A 22,300-nucleotide genomic window follows, 5' to 3' on the forward strand; every position below is an offset into this window, starting at 1 on the left:
CCGGATTCTGTCCCAGTCGCTCCTCTTCCAGGCCAGCTCTCTGCTGTGGCCTGGGAAGGCAGTGGAGGATGGCCCAAGTGCTTGGGCCCTGCACCCTCATGGGAGACCAGGAGTAGCACCTGGCTCCTGGCTTCGGATCGGCGCAGCACTGGCCGTAGCGGCCATTTGCGGGGTGAACCAACAGCAAAGGAAGACCTTTCTCTCTCTCTCTCTCTCTCTGTCTCTCTCCGTCTAACTCTGCCTGTCAAAAACAAACAAACAAACAAACAATAACAACAACAACAAAACAAAAACAACCTCTCTCCATCCTGCAAAACTGAAGTTCTGCACACAGTAGACAGGAAGTCCCAACTCCCTGGCAACCATCACGTCCGAGTTTCTGTCTAGATTTAGCCGCTCTGGATAATTCACGAAAGTGGACGCCGACAGTCTCTGTCTTTTGTCCTTGGGATTCTGCCCTCGAGGTGCATCCAAGTTGTAACTTGAGTCAGAGTTTCCTTCTTTGTGAAGGCTAAATACCCTTCTGTTGTGTGTGTGCGCTGCAGTGTGTTTACCCACTCACCTTTGATCATAACCGGGTGGCTCCCATCTTCAGGCTGTCGTGACTAATGCTGAGAGTAGGTGTGGGCATACAAATATCCCCGTAAGTCCTTGCTCTTGATTCCTCGCTGTATACCCCAGAGGTAACTGATATGATGAATCTATTTTTACTTTGGAAGGGGCTATTGTAGTGTTTTCCAAGGCAGCTGTGCCCTTTTGCATTCCTGTGGGCATTGCGTCGTGGTTCCAGGTTCTCTGCGCCCTCAGACACACCTGTCAGTGTCCGTCGGATTTGTAATTCCCGTCCTAACAGGTGTGGGGTGGGGTCTCCTTGTGGCTCATGTCCACACTTCCCTAATCATTCCCTGGTGATGGTGAATCATTTTTCTAATGTGCCTATTGGCTGTTTGTATAAAATTGGAGAAATTAAGTTGTTATTCAAATATATATTCCATTTTTATTCATATTATTTGGCTTTTTAAGAATTATTTCTACTGCCAGATTGGTGAAATCCTTTGTTATATGTGGGTGTTGAGCATTGACAAATACTTTCTATGCACCTATTGTGATAATGTTAAGGTTTTTCTCTTTTTTTATAAATATGAGAAGTTATATTGATTTCCATACATTGGGTTAACTATATTTTAGGTTAACTATTTGGTCGTGATGTATTAAACTTCTTAAAACATGTAGTATGACCTTGCATTTGCTTTTTTTTTATTTTTTTAATTTTATTTATTTATTGACAGGCAGAGTGGACAGTGAGAGAGAGAGACAGAGAGAAAGGTCTTCCTTTGCCGTTGGTTCACCCTCCAATGGCCGCTGCGGCAGTGCACTGCAGCTGGCGCACCGCACTGATCCGAAGGCAGGAGCCAGGTGCTTCTCCTGGTCTCCCATGGGGTGCAGGGCCCAAGCACCTGGGCCATCCTCCACTGCACTCCCGGGCCACAGCAGAGAGCTGGACTGGAATAGGAGCGACTGGGACAGAATCCGGTGCCCCGACCGGGACTAGAACCCGGTGTGCCGGTGCCACAGGCAGAGGATTAGCCTAGTGAGCCGTGGTGCCAGCCTGCACATGCTCTTTTTAAAATTCATTTTACATTTATGTTAGTGGTGACTGTTGGTATGTGGTGGCAGCAGTTGTTGTTTTGAACTATTTTAGTTTGAGAAGTGTTTTCCTCTTTTTCTGAAGGAGGTTTTGTGGGGCTGGTTTTGTCTCCCGTAAGGTCACGTGGCCTGCACTTTTCTGTGTGGAAGGGTTTCTTCTGCATCCGGTGTCTGGTCTTGCTGTGTCAGCAGTCGGTCTCCTGTTGTTAAGCTTGCTTAGGCAATTCGCATCTTTCAGGGAATGCGGCATTTCATCTGTCGTCTACATTAACCAGCGTCAGGTTGCTCTTAGGAGTTCCTCCTACCCACGACCTCGGGCTGTTCTCTCCCAGAGCACTGGTGCTGCTGGTTGGTGTCTTTGCCCTTGAACCATCCAGCTGGGATTTTGTCCATTTTATTGATTTTTTTTCCAAGATGTGGTTTTGTTAGAGTTTCTCATTTGCTTATCTGCTTTCAGTTATGGTCTGATTTTAGCTTTGTTTCTTCCATTTGCCTATTTGTTCTGAAATGACTTTTCTTTTTTCTTTTTCACTTCTTAAGGAGAATGCTTAGATCAAAGGCTCACAGCAAGTGTTTTCTTTTTTTTTAATGAACAGAAATATTATTTCTTTTTTTTAAGAATTAGCAGTGATCCTTTTTTTTAAAAAAAAAGATTTATTTTATTTATTTGAAAGACAGAGTTACAGAGAGCGGTAGAGACAGAGAGAGAGAGAGGTCTTCCATCTGATGGTTCACTCCCCAGATGGCTGCAATGGCCGGAGCTGTGCCAATCCGAAGCCAGGAGGCAGGAGCCAGGAGCTTCTTCCGGGTCTCCCATGTGGGTGTAGGGGCCCAAGGACTTGGACCATCTTCCACTGCTTTCCCAGGCCACAGCAGAGAGCTGGATCAGAAGTGGAGCAGCCGGGACTAGAACCAGCACCCATATGGGATGCTAGCACGGCAGGCCAGGGCTTGAACCTGCTGCACCACAGAAATTTTATTTCACAGCAAGTGTTTTCATACAAGCGTTTTAAGCCATAATATCCTTCAAATTTTGAAATGTGGTTTTTTTACTTTCATTCAATTCATAATACTTTGGTACATGTTCATCAAGATTACTTTGCTTTAATGTGTGTCCATCAAGACCCATCGTGAACTTTGATATCTGAGAGGACAAGATCATTATCACTGCTCTGTTCTCATTGTTTTTTCTGGAAGATTCTTTTAGCTAGTCTCTTGTATTTAAGTAGGACATTTAAACCATTTGCATTTTTTATGGAAAATTATTCATAGACTACATTTAGGGAGAAAATCCCTGACCTATTAAATCTTTCTGAATGAATAGAAGAGGGGAGCTCCGAGGTTCCAGTCATGAAGTGATGACAAGCAGAGGGAAGCGTGATCACTCTCATTTGATCAGCACACATGATATGCATTTCTTGAAATGCTGCACCATATCCCTTACCTAGGTACAGTCGTTCATCAGAAATCCTGTTGCAGGAGACAGAAGCTAACCCATATGATCTGCTGTTCACACGCTGCGTATTTGTGTCAGCTCATCCCGTTGTACCCTCTAACCATAAACAATCATTTAAAATAATCTAGTTCCACATTTATTTTGATTATCAATATGAGTGGATTTATTTCTATCATTATTTAGGTTTTCTATTTGTCTCATTTATTTTTTTATTTTATTTTTTGAAAGGCAGAATGGACAGTGAGAGAGAGAGACAGAGAGAAAGGTCTTCCTTTTACTGTTGGTTCACCCTCCAATGGCTGCTGCGGGGGCACGCTGCGGCTGGCGCCGCGCTGATCCAAAGCCAGGAGCCAGGTGCTTCTCCTGGTCTCCCATGGGGTGCAGGACCCAAGCACTTGGGCCATCCTCCCCTGCACTCCCTGGCCACAGCAGAGAGCTGGCCTGGAAGAGGGGCAACCGGGACAGAATCCAGCGCCCCAACTGGGACTAGAACCCGGTGTGCCAGCGCCGCAGGCGGAGGATTAACCTATTGGGCCATGGCACCAGCCATATTATCAATTTTTTTAAAGATTTTATTTATTTGAGAGATAGAGTTACAGACAAAGAGAGGGAGAGACAGAAAGGAAGGTCTTCCATCCACTGGTTCACTCCCCAAATGGCTGCAACAGCTGAGCTGGCCGATCCAAAGCCAGGAGCCAGGAGTTTCTTCCGGGTCTCCATGCAGATGCTGGGGCCCTAGCACTGGGGCCATCTTCCCAGGCCACTAGCAGGGAGCTGGATCAGAAGAGGAGCAGCCGGGACTCAAACTGTTGCCATATGGGAGGCCGGTGCCACAGGCGGAGGCTCAGCTTCTACCCCGCAGTGCCAGCCCCTCTCATCCTGGTTTTGACTCCTGCAAACCGATGAGTCTTTCCCACGATGGGCTTGCCTCAGGTACCGTCACCAGCTCCTCTTTCTTGCACACATCAGAGCTCGTTCCTGTCCCCGGTGCTCAGCTTCACCTTCCCGAAGAATGGGTTCCCTGGGCTTCTTTGGATGGAACACCCCAGAGACAGAATTTTTGTCCTCAGATCGGCCTGTTGGGGAGGTGGGAGTTCTAGAAGCCGCTTTATTTTGCTGTGTCCAGAAAGACTTCACAAGGCAAACTGCTCCATGTTGGTCATTGTTTCCTCTCGGTCCTTTGAAAATATCACGCTGGTGCATTCGGCTCCTACTGGGCTGTGGAGAAGGCAGCAGTCCACCCAATTGCCGCAAGGCCACAGTTTTCCTTTGGGCTGTTTTAGGATATTCTCTTTGTATTTGGTGTTGTGCTTCATTATGGTGTATTAAATGCAGATTTGTATGGTTATTTTCATCATTGTTGTGCTTCATGAATCTGATACTGTCTGTGTTACTTCCGGGACTGTGTGGGCCCCAAGGCCGTCCCCTCTTTCATTCCCTCTTATCCCCTCTCTGAGTTTGGGTTAGATCAGTTTTATGCTGCCCCATCCTGTTGTCCTTTCTCCTAACCTGTCTCTCAGTTTCCATTACTTTGAATTGACTCTGATACATTCAATATATTTTTCAGATTTTATTCTACTTCTCTAATTCCACTTTCAGCTGTATCTAAAGTCATCTAAGTTTTTAGCTTCTATGAACATTTTTAATCTCTAGAAATGCATTTTAGTTCTTTTGAAATCACTTTTGTCACTTTTATAGTTTCTGCTCACTCATAATTTTTATTAACCCTTCAATATCTTTCAATGTATCAGCAGTTTTATAGGCTGTATTTATTAATTTCCAATAGATAAGCTGTGTGTGAGTCTGATTCTGCCGTTCGCTCTCCTAACTTTGGCCTAGGCAATTGTCATTCATTTGTATGTGCTGTGACTTCTGGCCCATAACTTGCCTCTCTTATTCTAAGATCATATCTATTAGAACTGTATCTATTAGAATTAGAATTCTCTGCAATGAAGGAAACTTCCCCAGAGAGGACTCCCATGCTTCTCCCAGCTGGGCTCACAGTGTGCTCAATTTCCAGCTTCCAGGGGTGGCAGACAGGTTGTGTGAATGTTGGCTCTGAGCCTGAAAGGGTACCAGCTTCTGAGAATAAACTGAGCTTTCTGTAGGGGTTTCCAACCTGATTTCCCATATTCCCAGATTTCACCAGCTGGCCTCTGTTTGGCTTTAAATGCAAAAGCCTAGGTGGCCGAAGATCAGTGGTAACCTTCAAGGCAGCTGGATTTGTTCTTTGGTTTTTTCTTGGCCTCAGAAGCAGTTTCCTGATTCCTTCCATGTTGAGCCATACATTTAAAATACGTATTAATGCTGATATCCAAGACTTTTAGTTGGTTCTGTAGATTAAAAAGGAAAGACTTCCTTTTACCCTCTGAACGTTCATTGGAATAAACTGACAAAGGTAGCTTAACTACAGGAAAGACACACAGACTGCCAGTGTGCACGGCACCCACACAGTGCGGGAGGCCAGCAGCACCCCGTGATTCAGAGGCTTGGACTTCCCTTCCCATAGGGGAGGGGCAGTGAGAAGTGTTGGGAGTAGAAAATTAATTTTTTTAAAGATTTTATTTGACAGGTAGAATTATAGACAGTGAGAGAGAGAGGCAGAGCCTATCTTCACTCTCTAAATGGCTGTGACGACCAGAACTGCGCTGATCCGAAGCCAGGAGCCAGGTGCTTCCTCCTGGTCTCCCATGCGGGTGGAGGGGCCCAAGCACACAGGCCATCCTCTACTGCTTTCTCAGGCCACAGCAGAGAGCTGGACTGGAAGAGGAGCCCAGTCCAGCTGGACTGGAAGAACTGGCGCCCATATGGGATGCTGGCACGGCAGGCTGTGAATTAACCTAGTGCACCACAGTGCTGGCCCCAGAAAATTATTTTTAAGGAGATTTAATGGGCTTGAAGAAGCTAAAATGGCCAGGGACAAATCTGTTGGGTGTGCAGAATGGGCAGTGGCTGGGAACCAAGTCTTTAGAAACACTGAATGGGTATAAACAGAAAGCGAAAGTCTGTCCCTACATGCCTTTCTTCCAGCGGCATGAATTCAGTTAGTGAGGATTCAGGGGAGGCACCAGACACCATTGTTTTCTTTCTTGGCTGGTCTAGGCGTTAGGCAGATAAGGGGTTATCAGAGTAAAGCCTCTTCCAGTCTCTTCCGATCTCAAAGTTCCTATAATTTGAAATAATTAGCATACCAGGGCACCCTGTTCTTGGGGACAGTCCCTGGACCCCTTCACTTCCTAGCACGATGGGTTTTTGTAGATGAATTTGTTGTCATGGCAGTGTTAACTTTGCCACGCGTGTAGATGGTCCTCTACATTACACAAGTCGGCTGGAGTGGCGTGTTGGCTCTGCTTCCGAAACAGCCTATGCGGCCCCCAACACAGGAGTGTGTGACCCACGGTTCTGGAGGTAGAACATCAGGGTGCCAGCAGGGGTGGAGCTGGTGACGGCTCTGCTCCACTGGCTGACGGTCAGTTTCTCACCAGAAAGGTGAGCTGCTGGCTCTCGTGCCTCCCCTTGCGACAGCTCTGATCTCACGCCTGAGGGCTGCCTCCTCATGACCCAATCACCACTCAAACCCCCCTTGTTAATAGCACCCTACTGGGTTAGGGTTTCAACCGTTGAGTTCAGGGGACTGGGGCATCCAGTCCACTGCACAAGGCCAAGTCTTTGTTTAAGGATATTTTTGCTGATGTCGTTGGCTTTTTCTAACACTGCTATAGTTTTTATCAAGCTATGGATTGTCTTGTTCTACTTGTTAAGCAGAGTTCTCTACAAACGTAAGAAATAACTCTCTAATATTCAGATCTTGTGATATAAACTTTTAATGTTGGGCATTAAACTCCAAATTTTTCTCTTTTTTATGTTTTAAAAGTACTTTTTATTTATGTAAGACGCAGAGAAGACAGATACTCCTATCTACTGGATACTTTAATTGCTCCCAACGGCTGGGTCTAGGCTGGGGCTGAAACCAGGAGCTGGAACTCAGCCCAGGCCTCACATGCAGGTGGTAGGAATCCAATTGCTAAGTCCCCACTGCTGCCTCCTAGGGGTCTGCATCGGTAGGAAGCTGAAGTCAGGAGCCAGGCCCAGGCACTGAACACAGCCCACAGTGGGCACTGCTGGCTGAGCCCCTCCATTCCTAACTGCTCACTATCACAGATAATGCTTAGCAGGCACGTGTGTATGAAACTCTGACCACATGTCTGCTCATGTTCTTGGGCTCTATTTTTGGAAGGACTGTTGGGTATAGGATTGAGCACCGCGAAGACTTTTGATTTTATGGCTTTGGTTGCTGTTGCTGGGACTGGGAAAGCGATACCCCTGAGGGCGGTGCTTTGGCCTCCAGCTGCCATCGGTTTCAGGAGACCCTCAGAGGGACAGCCTGCGTCTCCCTGGGTTTCTAGAGAATGAGCGGTGTGTGCGGCCGCTGCGGCGCGGGGACTGTCTCTCCCCGTGTGACCTGTTCTTCACTGAGTCTCCCATTCTTTTTTAGTTCCTATCAAAATTTTATTTTGCTTAAGAAATACAACTTCATGCATTTAATATACACAAATGTGGGAACATGGTGACCCCCCACCTCCACCCACACTCCCACCTTTCTTCCTCCTCCCTCTTTCTTTCTCATTCTTCTTTTTTCTTTTTTTTTTTTTTTTTTTCACCAAGATCGATTTTCAGTCACAAAAAGACATGCCATGTGGTCTCTCTGATCTGTGGTCACTAATAGAGTACTTGACTGTAATCTGTAGGAGCAAAACTGACACCTTGAGATGCGCTGATGTTGAGCAGCCCTTGCCTTGACTGTAGGTGAACAGTGTTTTCCTTGTTTGTTTGTTTTTGTTCTTTTTTCTTCATGCTAGTTGGTGAGCTCTCTGCTTAATGTAGGGTTAACCTTATGAGTATGAAGTTAACCAAGTCTTTCATTCTTACAATTTGCTAATTTGCTCGTAGGCTAAAAAAAAAAAAAGCCATCCTATTTTTGTCTAACTTCAAATTACAAATAAGACAAAAGTTTTCATTGGCCAGTATACAGAAGGGGTCTTCAAAATTTCCTGGAAAATGAATATTATGAAAGCTGCATAATTTCAATTTTTTTTGCACCTAAATGAACTTATCTTTTAATCCCACCTTTCCAAAAGCTCTTTGAAGTAACTTTGTGTTTCCTTCTTTTGAAATGGTTTTGTGTTGGATCTTCCCTGCAACTTTTTGAGTGTTGGGATTTTTCTGAGGCGTCTTTAATGGATACACTTTATGCCGTAGGGACCACACAGCTAACCTGTGCCATTTGGGCCAGTGTACAGTGGTGCCTGAATCATTTCAAACTTGGGTTCAGCATTCCCACCATTGTATTTTGAGTTCTTTGTCTTTAGAGAATTGGGGTAGTTGTGACAAGTCAAAATAATGATGGCTGTCTGGGGAATTGACAACACGTGGAGAAATGTGAAGTGCAAAACCAACACATTTTATAGTTGCATCACATCCAGAGTACACTGGAGCTGTTACGTTGGTGAGCCAGGAAGGAATGAGATAAAGCGAACTCAAGCAACAGGGGGTGGGGGAGTCCACCAGCAACCGTGTCTGCGAATGGAGTCCCAGTCAGGCCTAGGGATATTGAAACCCTACACTGAGCTGTGGCACAGGGCGGGTTGGTTCCCAGCGAGGGGCACTGGGGCGGGGCGTGCCAGGGGTGGGAGCAGCACACAGCAGGTGCAGAAGTGCAGAAAGATTTGCTGACTGACAGATGCCGCTCTTTGCTGGGGTTGGATGCATCCCAGCGACAGCGCAGTAATGAGAAAGAAGTGTGTGACCCAGCGTGTGGGACCATCCACGCCACGTATCCCGGTTTCTCTCTGGGACCACTCCAGGACTGGGAGGAGAGAAAGGAGGGACCTGTGTCCGATTGGTCCGAGACCCATGTATGCTCCTGCTTTCTTTTGATTCCTTATAAAGACCCATCCTGCCAGCTCATGTCACAAAGCGAAAGTGCGCGTTACCCCACAGGCCATGGGCAAGGCTGAATATCACTGATCAGTGCTTGCAAATGAGCTTTCTGCTGTTCTCCCGAGCGCTGATCAAGTCGGCACGGGAGGCACTGGGTCCAGGACCAGCGGAGGATGGACGTGGAGGGTCTTTAACATGAAGTAATTGGATGTGAATCTTTCATTACATTATGAAACTTAAGGCACACAAACCGGAGTCCCTGCAGCTGAGTTGAATTAGTTCCTCCACCAAGAGAAATTGGAGTACAAGTCAAGAGACGAGCAAAGACCAGAATGCCAAGGGCAGAACTTCACATTGCACTTGGGCTCTGCCGGCAGAGTGTGCACGTTGGTAGTTTGGAGCCGAGCGACCCCTCGCTCTTCCCTCCTGGTTCTTTCCCTGCGGGCCCTGACTCAGCGACAACAGGAGCTCGCTGGCTGTTTCTCAGGCAACGTTCACTCACCGCATCACTGAGCTGTACGCTGCACGCTGTAACTGAGCACTGTGTGACGTGTTCCGGAAGGCGATCATTCAGAAATGCGCCGTCTTTCTGAGCGCGGCTTGCTGTTGCTCAGTGGCCAGCGCAGGGCTGAGGGTTTCCTATCTGAGAGTTGGTCGTTGGGTCTGCTGAAGTACAATGACTTCCTGCAAGCACGGGAAGCGAGTACCCAATGGGCCGATGGCATCGAGACCCTCACCCACTCTCTTCACAGGCGAGGCGTGAGTGGGGGGTCTGCAGCCACTTTTAGGGGGGAGGAAATGGTTTTCAGAGGAGATGCGTGGTTCCCCAAACAGGTGGAACTTGTGACCAAGTCCTCCTAGGTCCGGGCATGGTGCCCACCGTATGAGATCCCATCTCCCTCACCACTGAGACATCTAGGGAGGGATTTATGGGGTTGAATGTGCTCCTGAAGATCTGGCTTGTAGGTCGGAGGAGGAACTTCCCCAGAAACCTGCTCGTTGGTCGATTTCTCGGCTCTTTCCGTTGGAAATAGTCATGGCGCTGCAGTGCCGTTCTTTGGGGTTCGGTGTTCTGAGCCCCAAGATCAGCACGATGCCAGAGATGCAGGAGACTTGGAGGTCCCTCAACCCTAAGAAGCTCATTTGCTCCTTTTCCAGCAGGGAAGACTTCCCTCTAACACCTGGTTACTTTCCCTGCAGGGAAGACGTCCCTCTAACACCTGGTTACTTTTCCTGCAGGGAAGACTTCCCTCTAACACCTGGTTACTTTCCCTGCAGAGAAGACTTCCCTCTAACACCTGGTTACTTTTCCTGCAGGGAAGACTTCCCTCTAACACCTGGTTACTTTCCCTGCAGAGAAGACTTCCCTCTAACACCTGGTTACTTTTCCTGCAGGGAAGACTTCCCTCTAACACCTGGTTACTTTTCCTGCAGGGAAGACTTCCCTCTAACACCTGGTTACTTTTCCTGCAGGGAAGACTTCCCTCTAACACCTGGTTACTTTTCCTGCGGGGAAACACACACCCTTTTCTGCTCCAGGACAAAGCCCGGCCTCCCTGCTCTCCCTGAGGACACTGTCTGGCCTGCACAGCCTGAAAATTGCCCCCCGACTCTCCCCTCCCCTCCCCGTGGCGAGATGGGCGGCGGTGTCAGACACATGCGGTTTCCCACCCAAGGGGCAGCCGTGGCGTGGCGACTGCTACCAGCTAGCTCAGTTGTGGCGCCACTGGGCACAGGGCTTCTCTGTCCCTCTGCTGGCTTCATCTTCAGCTATGGCCTCGTGCAGAGGGAGCGCGGGCTGGGGCTGGTCAGGCCTGCCACTTTGTCTGGACTTTTGGGCTGGGCAGGGCCGCGGGTGCTGGCCGAGGGAAGCGATGACAGTGAGGCTGCTGCCGGCCGGCAATGCTGCTGACGTCGAGGGCTCGCGCCACTGGGATGCGGTGGTCCCACCTCCCCCTCTCATCCCTTCCAGCCAAATGCACTCAGCACGCCAGTTAAGGCAAACGAGGCTTCAACACTGCCCTGAACAGAGTGGCTGGGCTCAGACTAACGGCCAGGAGAGGGCAGAAATGCCTCTGCCTTAGGAGACCGACCCTCACTGCCGCGTTCGTCGCCGGAGGCCCCTGACATTGGGAGAACTCAAGTTCCTCACCAGGGTGAGGGCACTTGGGCTACTGTAAGATCTTCCAGCCTTCCCACTCTGCCGGGGCAGTGGCCTTGCCCTGCCGCTCACCATCACATTCCTGCCTCGCAGTGGGATGCCTGAACACGGGACAGGTCTGAAGCCATGTTCGGATCGTGCGATTGTACTATCGAGTGTGGATGCTGCATCTGCTCCCGAGCTGCTGTCACCTGATGGCCCAGTGGCTCTTCAGCGTTCTGCTGGGCTGCTCGTGGGCCCACCAGTTGCGTGGGGATGTGAGTCACGGGACAAGTGCTGGTGTCCAGCAGGTGCCAGGGCCCTGCAAAGCAGAACCCCTGCGCTCATGGAGTGTGCGGCTGAGTGGTCACAGACGCACTCCAAGCACTAACTTCAGCTTGAGAAATGTCAGGCGGTGATAAGAATCTGGCAGGACACTGGGCTCTGCTGATGTGACTGGGCTGCCTGCTTGGTGGCTCCCACGGTGGCTTCTCTGAGTGACATTTCAGCCAGGGTCTTCATGATAAGAAGGCACCAAGGCCTTGTGACATTGCAGAGGGTTTGCAGGCTAGAAGGAATAGCAGGTGGAATGACACAAGAATGGAGCCGGCACATTCAGTGGACAAGGCCAAGTCCAGTGGGACTGGAGAGTACAGGGACAGTGGGGACAGAGCGTGCCTCCAGCAGGAAGTCTGTGGTGTATCTGAGTGGGAGTGGGCAGCCATCAGAGTGGTCCAAGCAGAGGTGGTGGTAGGTTTTCTCGAGCTCACTGAAGCGGGGTGAGTATCTGAGTGGCGATGGAGAGAGTTGGAGGCCCCAGGAGCGTTCCAGGTAGAGGTGACAGGGCAGGCTGAGGGTTTCAACACAGAACAGATGAAAGCAGGGTTTGCAGGCAGGTGAGTCACTGTTGGCCGTTGTTGAAACAGGCCCTGCCCAATCACCAACCGATCATTTTCAGACGCGAGAGGCCCTGAGCAGACGGCTGCACGCTCAGCAGCCTCGGGGGACAGTCTGAAACGCCTGACAGCCCGTGGCAAACGTTCCCAGCACTGGACCAAGTTGTGCATGGAGGCGTGGCCATGTTTAAGACACGATGAAGGGGCCAGCGCCGCGGCTCACTAGGCTAATCCTCTGCCTGTGGCGCCGGCACCCTGGGTTCTAGTCCCAGTCAGGGCACCGGATTCTGTCTCAGTTGCCCCTCTTCCAGGCCAGCTCTCTGCTGTGGCCCGGGAGTACAGTGGAGGATGGCCCAGGTCCTTGGGCCCTGCACCTGCATGGAGACCAGGAGAAAGCACCTGGCTCCTGGCTTCGGATCAGAGCAGTGCGCCTGCTGCAGCTTGCCGCCGGAGCGGCCATTGGAGGGTGAACCAACAGAAAAGGGAAGACCTTTCTCTCTGTCTCTCTCTCTCATTGTCCACTCTGCCTGTAAAAAAAAAAAAAAAAAAAAAAAAAAAGACACAGTGAAGGGACAAGTACCCCAAGCAGCAAAATGCTCGTGTGTGGAAAACCAGAATGTCAAAGCCAAGAGAAGAGTGAGCGAATTCTGCCACGCGTAGAACTTGCTGCACTTCTGTGAGACGAGGGAGACACCAAGGCCACTTCCGGTGCTGCCGCGACTTTGAGTCTGGTGCCAGGCGGTGTCAGTGTTTAGATGACGTCAGCACTGGACCAGCCGGTTTTCCCTAGGCGGGTGACTTTTTTCAAAGTTTGTTTTTAACTGTAATTCTGTTATATCTAAGAGGCATTTTTCTTCCTTGCCGTCTAGAATCACATGAGAATAGTGAAAGCCATTAGGAAAATCAAATGCTTCTTAAACACATTTCCTTTATAGTAAACTTTTCTGGAATACAGCTCTCGTTTTGAACCAAAATGCAGGCGCCATTTCCACAGTCGGCTGTCCAAGTAAAACCTTCCAGGATCACGGTCAGCGGGAAAGATGGGACGTGTGTGTGAGGGGTTAAAACGCGCGTGACGGCGGCTGCGCTCAGAGGCTAAGGGGGCAGGATTCCTCATTACCGTGTCGACACCTCTCTGTGACAAGTGACCTGGGCGCTGTCCTCATGGCGGAGCTGGTCTCCAGGCAGCGAGGCAACCACAGTTCCTCCTTGTTTGTGTCTTTACGACCCCAAATAGAAAGAATACATATGTTTTCCTTCTTCACATTTATTTTTAGAAAATCTGGAAGAAGAAAATGCCTCCAGCTCGGCCACGTGCCTCCTATTAGCCTTAATGGGAGCAAGGCGTCTTCATGGAAGAAAAGAGTAATCCCCAAGGGTATAAATAGCAGCAGGCGCGGCCACAAGGGTCTGAGCCGTGTCCCTGAGAGGGGTGGCCCCGCCCAGGTCAGCTGCCCATGCGGGTTGGGTTGGTTGAGCCTCCAGGGCCCCTTGGGAGCTCAGCACCCAGAGGTCCCTTCCAGCCCCGTTCTCAGCTCCCCAGGCCTGGCAGGGCAGGCTCTGCAGTGCTTACTGGGAACCCCATGCGTTTGGGATCAATGCCTCTGGGCTTGCTCAGGACACAACAGTGTGGCCCCAGAGCTTGCCCTGTTGGCTAGGTTTTCCTGCGAAGTTAGCACAATTGACAAGGCGTTTCAATAGAGCCGGCGTGTTCCTGAGCCCCACTTCCAAGGACTGGGAGGCCCGCCCGTGTTGCAATACGGCCCGCCCATTCCTGCAGTGTTTGCAGCCTTGGAATACAAGGGATCACATGTGTCTGCCCACTGGCGGGCCTTGGACAGCTATGTTTCGTAGTCCTCAGGGCTGGGGTAGGGTGACTTTGGCACACGTCTCACTATGCGTGCATTCCCCGCTTCCCAGCCCTCATGGCGCATCTGTATCCAGGTGATTCCAATTAAAGTGCTTGGGACACCTTTGAAGGTTCGAAGGCGAGGATAGCGAGAGGTGCTCACCCGGGGAGCCTGTCCCAGGAGGGCAGGGTGCAGAGGGGCAGGCGGCTGGGCCTGCGTCAGCCCTGATTCTGCATTGCAAATTGACCTGGGGGTCTCACAGCTCCCGCAGGTCGCTCCACATCCCTCTGTCTCACCTGCTGCCCGGTGACAAGACACAGAAGGGACAAGACCAAGGCCAGGGGCCCTGGAAAGCAGAGCTGCCCCCCTACCCCGAGCTCCCCTCAGGCCCAGGAAAGGGGCTGTGTTCCCCTCCCCCACAAGGGGCAGCTCTTCCACCACCCCATGAGTTAGACATCTTCATTCAACACACTCCGCAAGGTGGCAGGGGGTGAGCCACGGGCAGTCGTGGGGTGTGGCGGTGAGGTATGGGTCAAGGATTTAGCAAACTGACTTCCTGCCTTTGTCTTCCTGTGTGTGTGTGTGTGTGCTCCCCCCCAGCCTTGAAACAAAGGACAGAAATCCATCATGTCACTCAGGGTAGGCATTGTTAACTGTGCCATGCCGCGGGCTCTCCTGGGGCGGCACCGCTCTATCACAGTTTTCCGGGGGAGTGGGAGGGGCATTAGCCCATGTGTGGAGGAGCAGCTTGAGATCAGATGGGCTGGGTGAGCTGAGCACAGTGTCACAGCTAATGAGAGGCAGGACCAGGTGGCACTAGACCCTGAGCTGTACTCCTGGCTCATTCCAGCACCTTCCATCCTCCTGAAATGATGTCACATTGTGAACTCCGCCATCCCGGGACATATTATGGCCTCTCCAAGGCCTGTGCAGATGTGTGGATCAAGAGCTGGGCTCAGTGGAATTCTGGGTAGCACCCGCAGGCTGACAGCAACTGGGTGCACTTGGTGTCTTAATTCATAGAGATCAGGGGCAGGCATTTGGCACAGTGAGGAAAACTGCTTGGGACACCCAAGTCTCATCAGAGATTCGAGTCCTGGATTCGAGTCCTGGCTCCACGTCTAGTCCCAGGTTCCTGCTGTTGCACCCCTGGGAGGCAGCTGTGATGGCTCAATGACCCGGGTCCCTGCGGCCCCTGTGGGAGATCTGGATTCAGTTCCTGCTCCTGAGCCCCGCCTGGCCCATCCCCAGCTGTCAGGGCACTTGGAGAGTGAACCAGCAGGTAGAAGAACCCTGTTGGTATCTGTTTTTCTCTATGTCTGTTTTTTTCTGTCTTTCTGCCTTTCAAATAAATAAAAAATTAGAATAGTATAAAACAGGATTTTGCAAATGTTAATACCAGGGATCATAGTCATTTTAGATTCACTGAGAAGTGACTTTTTTTTTTTTTTGACAGGCAGAGTTAGACATTGAAAGAGAGAGAGAGAGAAAGGTCTTCCTTCCATTGGTTCACCCTCCAAATGGCCGCTACAGCCGGCGCGTTGCACCGATCCGAAGCCAGGAGCCAGGTGCTTCTTCCTGGTCTCCCATGAGGGTGCAAGGCCAAGCACTTGGGCCATCCTCCACTGCCCTCCCGGGCCACAGCAGAGAGCTGGCCTGGAAGAGGAGCAACCGGGATAGAATCCAGCGCCCCAACTGGGACTAGAACCCCGGGTGCCGGCGCCTCAGGTGGAGGCCTAGTGAACCGCAGCGCCGGCCAGAGAAGTGACTTTCAACTGATGCTCTCTGGGGCACTGTTGCTAGCCTATCCCAAATGCTGTTGTTAAAAACACTTAGACCTGAACTAAGTTAAAATGAGCAGAAAGCGGTAGGGGCAGTGCCCTGGCCCCACTTCCCCTCCTGTTAGATGCTAACAGTGACCATTTGAAAAGCGCTTCCTGAATCAAACGCCCGAGACCAGTGCCATGAAGGACCAACAGCCCGAGAAGTCCCGTGTTGAAGGGACCTGGCCCCCCTCGGCGGCCTCACTGCAAAGCTGGCTTTGAAAGGCATCCAGCGGGCTGGTGTTGAGCAGCAGCGGGTTAAGCCGCCGCCTGGGACGATGCCAGCATCCCATACGAGCCCTGGTTTGAGTCCTGGCTGTTCTGCTTCTGATCCAGCTCCCTGCTAATGGGCCTGGGAAAGCACCAGAAAAGCATTTGGCCCCCCAGCGCCCAGTGGGAGAGACCTGGATGGAGCCCCCGGCTGTGGCCTGGCCCAGCCCTGGCCGCTGCAGACATTTGGGGAGTGACCAGCAGACGGAAGATGGCTCTCTCTTATCTCCATCTGCCTTTCAAGTAAAGAAAATACATCTTAAAAAAAAAAATAAGGAGGCCGGTGCCGCCGCTCACTAGGCTAATCCTCTGCCTTGTGGCGCCGGCACACCGGGTTCTAGTCCTGGTCGGGGTGCCGGATTCTGTCCCGGTTGCTCCTCTTCCAGGCCAGTTCTCTGCTGTGGCCCAGGAGTGCAGTGGAGGATGGCCCAGGTGCTTGGGCCCTGCACCCCATGGGAGACCAGGGTAAGTACCTGGCTCCTGCCATCGGATCAGCGTGGTGCGCGGGCCGCGGCGGCCATTGGAGGGTGAACCAACGGCAAAAGGAAGACCTTTCTCTCTGTCTCTCTCTCTCACTGTCCACTCTGCCTGTCTAAATAAATAAATAAATAAATAAATAAGGAAAGGCACCAAGGAAGGATACAAGAGTGTCTTGGAGGCAGGCAGGGGCCGGGCAGACCCAGAGGATGTGAAATAAAGACTCGTCTCCGCAGAGAAGCCTTGGAAAGACTCGGGGGAGACTTTAGGTTTAAACTCCGCTGGGACAAGGGGTAAAAGCCTTCCTTTGGGCCGTGCAGTTTGGAGCGTGCTGAGTGTTGTGACCCAAGTAAAGGGGAAGGGGTGGCACCGTGGGATGGAGCATGAAGCCCACTGCCGGCGGTACCCCCCGCATCGCTCGCTGCCCCTCGCACAGGCCTCTGTAACCGCTCCACTGCGCGTGCTCTCCCAGCACTGGCGAGGTCAGAGTGACTTCCTCTCCCCGCCTCCCAGCTGCCCACCAGGACACAAGGGCGCAGGGCCTCTCGCCCGTCCCCGGGCTGGGGGAGGAGACGCTGGCTCCGGAAAGCCTTGTTCCGTTCGGTGATGTTCGCCCTCTCCCCATCTCTCCCATTGTCTTCTCAAAGACGCGGCGCTGTGTTTACTCCGGCAAAGATCCCCCTCCCAGCGTGAGGACGGAGGGCCCTGCTCTCGTTCCTTGCAGGTGTTCACGGCACCGAAGCAGTTAAATGTATTTCCATGTGTCGGAGACTAAGGGCTCTCGCGGGCCCAGCCCGTAAACCGAGTTTTGTGTCTTATGAGACAAACACATTCCTCAGGAAGTCCACGCGAAAGGGAGTGACTGGAGTCGGAGCGCTTGGCTGGGCCGCGCCACCTGCTCAGCTCATCGGGAAATGGTCGCTCGGGGAGGGAAGAAGACGGACGTGTCTGAGCCGTTCCCCGGTGGAGGGGAAACCAGCCGGCGTGCCGGTCTCCGTCTCTGCGCGCCGACAGCGGCCAGGCTGGCCCGCGCTGCCTCAAACTCCTCTTGCCACTGGATTTATCCCCAGGGACTATTTTCCTGTGGCCTGTGCGCCTCTTTGGGGAGCGTCTCCGATTCTGATCGTCAGAAATAGCACCGCATTCCTCCAGAGGCGCACGCAGGCCGCGGGGTTGCCGCTGAGCTGGGGCTGAGAGCGCTGAGGTTTGCAGGGAGCATCTGAGAAAACCAGAAGGAAGCCGGCCCCGCGGAAGTGCTGCCGGCTGGCCCAGCTGCCCTGAGAAGTGGGACTTGGGGTCTTTTCCACGGGAATCCTGCAGGCTTGGAATTCACTTCTCTTTCCTGATGTGGGATCCGTGGGCAGTCAATATCCTGCCCAAATGGGTTTCCAGAGCTGTGGTGGAAGCCAGGGTCTGAGCGGCCTGAGGTGGGAGGTGGAGGAAGCAGAGGATTGCATGTCGGGCAAGCCTGGCTCTTTCCTGGCCCCAGCCCCACACAGCCGACAAAACCGGGAATCCTAACAGCTGTGTCCTGGACACACGTGTGGACCTGAGTGTGTGTCGTGTTAGCGGGGGATCAGCCTGCAGAGCCCTCGCGAGTTCCAAATGTCCTGTGTCCCTCTCCACGCTCAGCCTCTGGCCGTGCAGGCCGAGTTGGTTCACTTCCTTCACGACTCGGCACGCATCACCCGGTTTCTGGGTGGAGGCTCGGATCAACCCTTTGTTACCCCCAGCACCTGCCGGGTCCCCTCTTCATCCCCATGCAGTGTCAAGCTCATGAGTGCCAGGATTGCCGAGTGTTTTCACAGAAATGGGGCAAATGTCATACACGCACAAATCTCAGTCGGAAAGCAGCTCTTAAACCAGACGGAGGGCTGTGCGGATGCCCGAGGCCGCGTGATGGGCGTGGCTGGGAGGCGTATGGCTGTGGGGTGGGTGTGCGGGAAGGACCCAGGGCTGCCTAGGAGTGGACATGCAGCAACCCCACGGGCGCGGCTGGTCCGGGACCTCATCTTGTCTTTTTTTTTTTTTTTTTTTTTGGACAGGCAGAGTGGACAGTGAGAGAGAGAGACAGAGAGAAAGGTCTTCCTTTGCCGTTGGTTCACCCTCCAATGGCCGCCGCAGCCAGCGCACCGCGCTGATCCGAAGGCAGGAGCCAGGTGCTTTCTCCTGGTCTCCCATGGGGTGCAGGGCCCAAGCACTTGGGCCATCCTCTACTGCACTCCCGGGCCACAACAGAGAGCTGGCCTGGAAGAGGGGCAGCCAGGACAGAATCCGGCGCCCCGAACGGGACTAGAACCTGGTGTGCTGGCGCCGCAAGGCGGAGGATTAGCCTAGTGAGCCGCGGCGCCGGCCCTCATCTTGTCTTGAAGAGCCCCTGCCCCTCACTGGCTGGGCTGAGCCCCCTGGAGGGATTTAGCCTCCCTGGAGTGTTTCCGTGCTGTGCTGCCCTTACGCTTTCCAGGTGGTCTTCGCTCTGTCGCTCTGACCTGGTTCACTCGCTACAGGGCCCTGCACGGTTTGCTCTGCTGGATCCCACGGCTGGGAGGCAGGCACTGTTTCACAATTGGGACTGCCCAGGACAGCTGGCCACACCCTCAGCTCAGAGCTGCGGTCGGTCGGAAGTGGCCGCTAGGAGGAGCGGTCCACTCTGACCACACGCAGCCTGCAGGCCGTGGCCGTTACCCGCCCCGCCCTGCCCCCATCCTTAGATCTGTTCCCCCGGCCCTCGGCTTCTCGCTGACAGAGGATGGGAGCAGAGGAGCAAGCGTGCTGCTCAGGGCTGTGGACCGTCCCGCAGGCCGTGCCCAGGTGACGTCCAGGCAGGCATAGTTTTGGGTGAAATCTATGTTCATGAGTGGTTTGGTCAAGCATTGCTCGAGTTCTCTTATTTTGCAATTGGCGTCAGAAGTCCTTTAAAAAGTGAGCTGAGTGCAGTGGCGTGGTGAGCTGCCGGCTGTTTGCTGTCAACTTCGTGGTCATTTTACAGCGCTCTGTACTTTGGCCTAATTGCTGTGCATTCTTCGCTTTGTTATACATGTGACGTGTGTAATGCAGGGGCCACGTTTTTATTAGCAGGCTGCTGAGCCACTGAACCTTTCTGTTTTAACCACATCCCGGTCTAACCTCCTGATTCTCTAAGTGGTTCCCGGATCATCAGGATGGCTTGGGAACTCAGAAAAGCACCTGGCAGCGGTGGTGGGAGCCGGCATGCAGGTGAGGGTCGTGGGGACAGGCGGCGTGTGTGGGACTTTTTTTTTATTGTTGCATTCCTAGTGCCTGGCACACACTCAGGACTCAATAAGTGGTTTCTGATTTGAGTATGAAAAAATGAAGAAATTTCTCTGAGAGAGCAGGAGAGACCAACGACAGCCTCCTTTCCTCCCTCCCTCCCTCCCTCCCTCCCTCCCTCCCTCCCTCCCTTCCTCCCTCCCTGAGTGCGAACGACTCCAGTGAGGGTGAAAGGGTAGAAGCCTGAAAGGGGAGCCTCGCTTTGCCTCCCCACCCTGTCCACATGTGCAAAAACACACATCCACACCATGCTACGGGGAGGGCAGCCCAGTCCTCAGCAAACATCCCACGCGACAGGAGCCTGGAGTGGCCAAGGTCCTCCTCTGCGGCCCCCTTGGCCAAGGTCCTCCTCTGAGGTCCCCTTGGACACCTGGCAGACCAGCTTGACTTGTGATGAATTTTTAACATGCAGAGTTACGTGCTTGGGAATCGTCAGAGAGCTCAGAAAATCAGGAGGAAGGGGAGAGACGGAAGCCACCAGGAGTGTGGGGGTAGGTGGGGCCTAAATTCCTATTCCAGGCTCTTCTTATGTAGAGAAGCATTCGAAGAACAGGCATAAATACAACGTACATGTGATGAAGTTTATTTAAAAATGAGGGAAACACACACACACACACACACACGGGCATTGTTTAGGGAGAGAGGGCCAGGAAGGGAAAGAGAGAGATTTCCATATGCTGCTTAATCTGGGTCCACATGGGGGGAAGAAAGAGAGAGAGAGAGAGAGAGAGAGAGAGAGAGAGAGGAAAGGGAGAAGAGAGAGGGGGGAGGGGAGAGGGAGAACCCCTTCCCTCTTCTTGTGAATTTAGAAAGGGGAGTGGTTACATGGTACTGCCCCGAGGTCCCAGATAAGGGGAGGTACATCCTGGGGAGGGGTCATCTGATTGACAGGTGCGTGGATAGGATTATGGGGTAGGGGAAGGTGTGGCTTCCAGCTCCTGGCCCTAATCTAGCCACCTGCCTTATCATATATCAGAGGACCAGGCAGCATAGGAACAGTGGGCCAGGATAGCAATGGCCATCGCCCCTGCTCCGTCCCTGACAGCCCACACACCACAGGCTTGGGCCTCCCTGCACCACTGTGCTGGACAAGAGCGATGATGCGCTAATGTAAGCTTGGCTCACAACTCGGCAGTGAAAGCAGTGAGGGAGAGCCTCATGCTGGAGCCGGAGAGCCCACGGCACCCCGCAGAGACGGCCGCTGCGAGCGCGGGATTTCACGTTCTTATACGTTGCGCTCTTTCCAATTCTGTGCTCATCTGCTGATCTTGTGACATACAAAAAGTTTTTCTTGAATATGAATAGAACAGATTTCATGTATTTCACAGATCGGATTCTCAGAAGAAAACCACGCTTTCCCCTCCCTCCCTCCCTCCATGCCCGTCCTTCCTCCCTTTCTTTTCTTTCCTTTAATTTTTGCAATAACATACTTTGACTTATGACGACAGGCTTAATGCACCCCTGACCACAATGTTCAACAAGTAAAAAGGAGAGAGACCACTGTTCCACTGGAGTATGAACAATAATGGAATCATAAGCTGTCAGTATTTTCTGGTACCGCTTTTTGTATTCTATATTCTACATATAAAAATGTCTTTTTGGGACTGGTTTATTTCACTAAACTTAATGGTCTCCAGTTGTTTCCATTTTGTTGCAAAAGCCAGGATTTCATTATTTTTTATGCCCGAATAGTATTTCACCACACTACATTTTCTTTATATATATATTATATATATATATATACACACACACACACACACACATACATTTTCTTTATCCAGTTATCATTCGATGGACATCTGGGTTGATTCCATGGCTTAGCAATTTTGAATTGAGAGGTAATAAATATGGGGGTACAGATAGTTCTTTCATATGCTGATTTCATTTCTCTTGGTTAACTTCCCAGGAGTAGGGTGGCTGATTCATATTGTAGATATATTTTCATATTTCTGAGGAATCGCCATATTGTCTTCCATAATGGTTGTACTAGATTATATTCCCACCAACAGTGTGTTAGGGTACATTTTTCCCCACATCCTTGGCCAGCATTTGATATTTTTTGATTTTTGGATGATCAACATTCTAACTGGAGTAAACTGAAACCTCATTGTGGCTTTTGTTTGCATTCGCCTGATGGCAGTTATCCTGAGCACTTTTTTCATGTGTCTGTTGGTCATTTGAACTTCATACTTTGAAAGATGCCTGTTCATGGCCTTTGCCCATTTCTTACCTGGACTGTTTGTTTTGTTGTTGTTGGGTTTCTAAAGCACCTTATATATCCTGTATATTAATCCTTTATCGTGCATAGTTTGAAAATATTTTCTCCCATTTTGTTGCTTGCCTCTTCACTTTGTTCAGTGTGTCCTTTGCTGTGTAGAATCTTCTCAGCTTGATGCAATCCTATTTGTCTATGTAGGCTTTTATTGCTCATTCTTCTGGGGTCTTATTCAAGAAGTCTTTGCCTATGCCAATGTTTAGCAGAGTTTCCTCAATGTTTTTCTCTAGTAATT

At 51.5% G+C, this 22,300-nt stretch overlaps 1 protein-coding gene across 9 annotated transcripts in view; it reads left to right on the forward strand.

Moving 5' to 3' along the window:
• C15H10orf90 (chromosome 15 C10orf90 homolog) overlaps window positions 1-22,300 on the forward strand; it is a 231,072-nt gene that overhangs the window by 168,770 nt on the left and 40,002 nt on the right. The window contains exon 1 of one of the 9 annotated variants that reach the window (XM_070058286.1): window positions 19,420-19,715. The exons of the other annotated variants lie outside the window; for them this stretch is intronic. Within the exon in view, the coding sequence (XP_069914387.1) occupies window positions 19,661-19,715 (55 nt within the window). The 5' untranslated portion in view covers window positions 19,420-19,660. Of the gene's footprint in view, window positions 1-19,419; window positions 19,716-22,300 lie in introns of those variants that run through there. 9 annotated transcript variants of the gene reach the window in all.

This window comes from Oryctolagus cuniculus, chromosome 15 (genome assembly GCF_964237555.1).
Source record: "Oryctolagus cuniculus chromosome 15, mOryCun1.1, whole genome shotgun sequence".
NCBI classification, from domain to species: Eukaryota; Metazoa; Chordata; class Mammalia; order Lagomorpha; family Leporidae; genus Oryctolagus; species Oryctolagus cuniculus.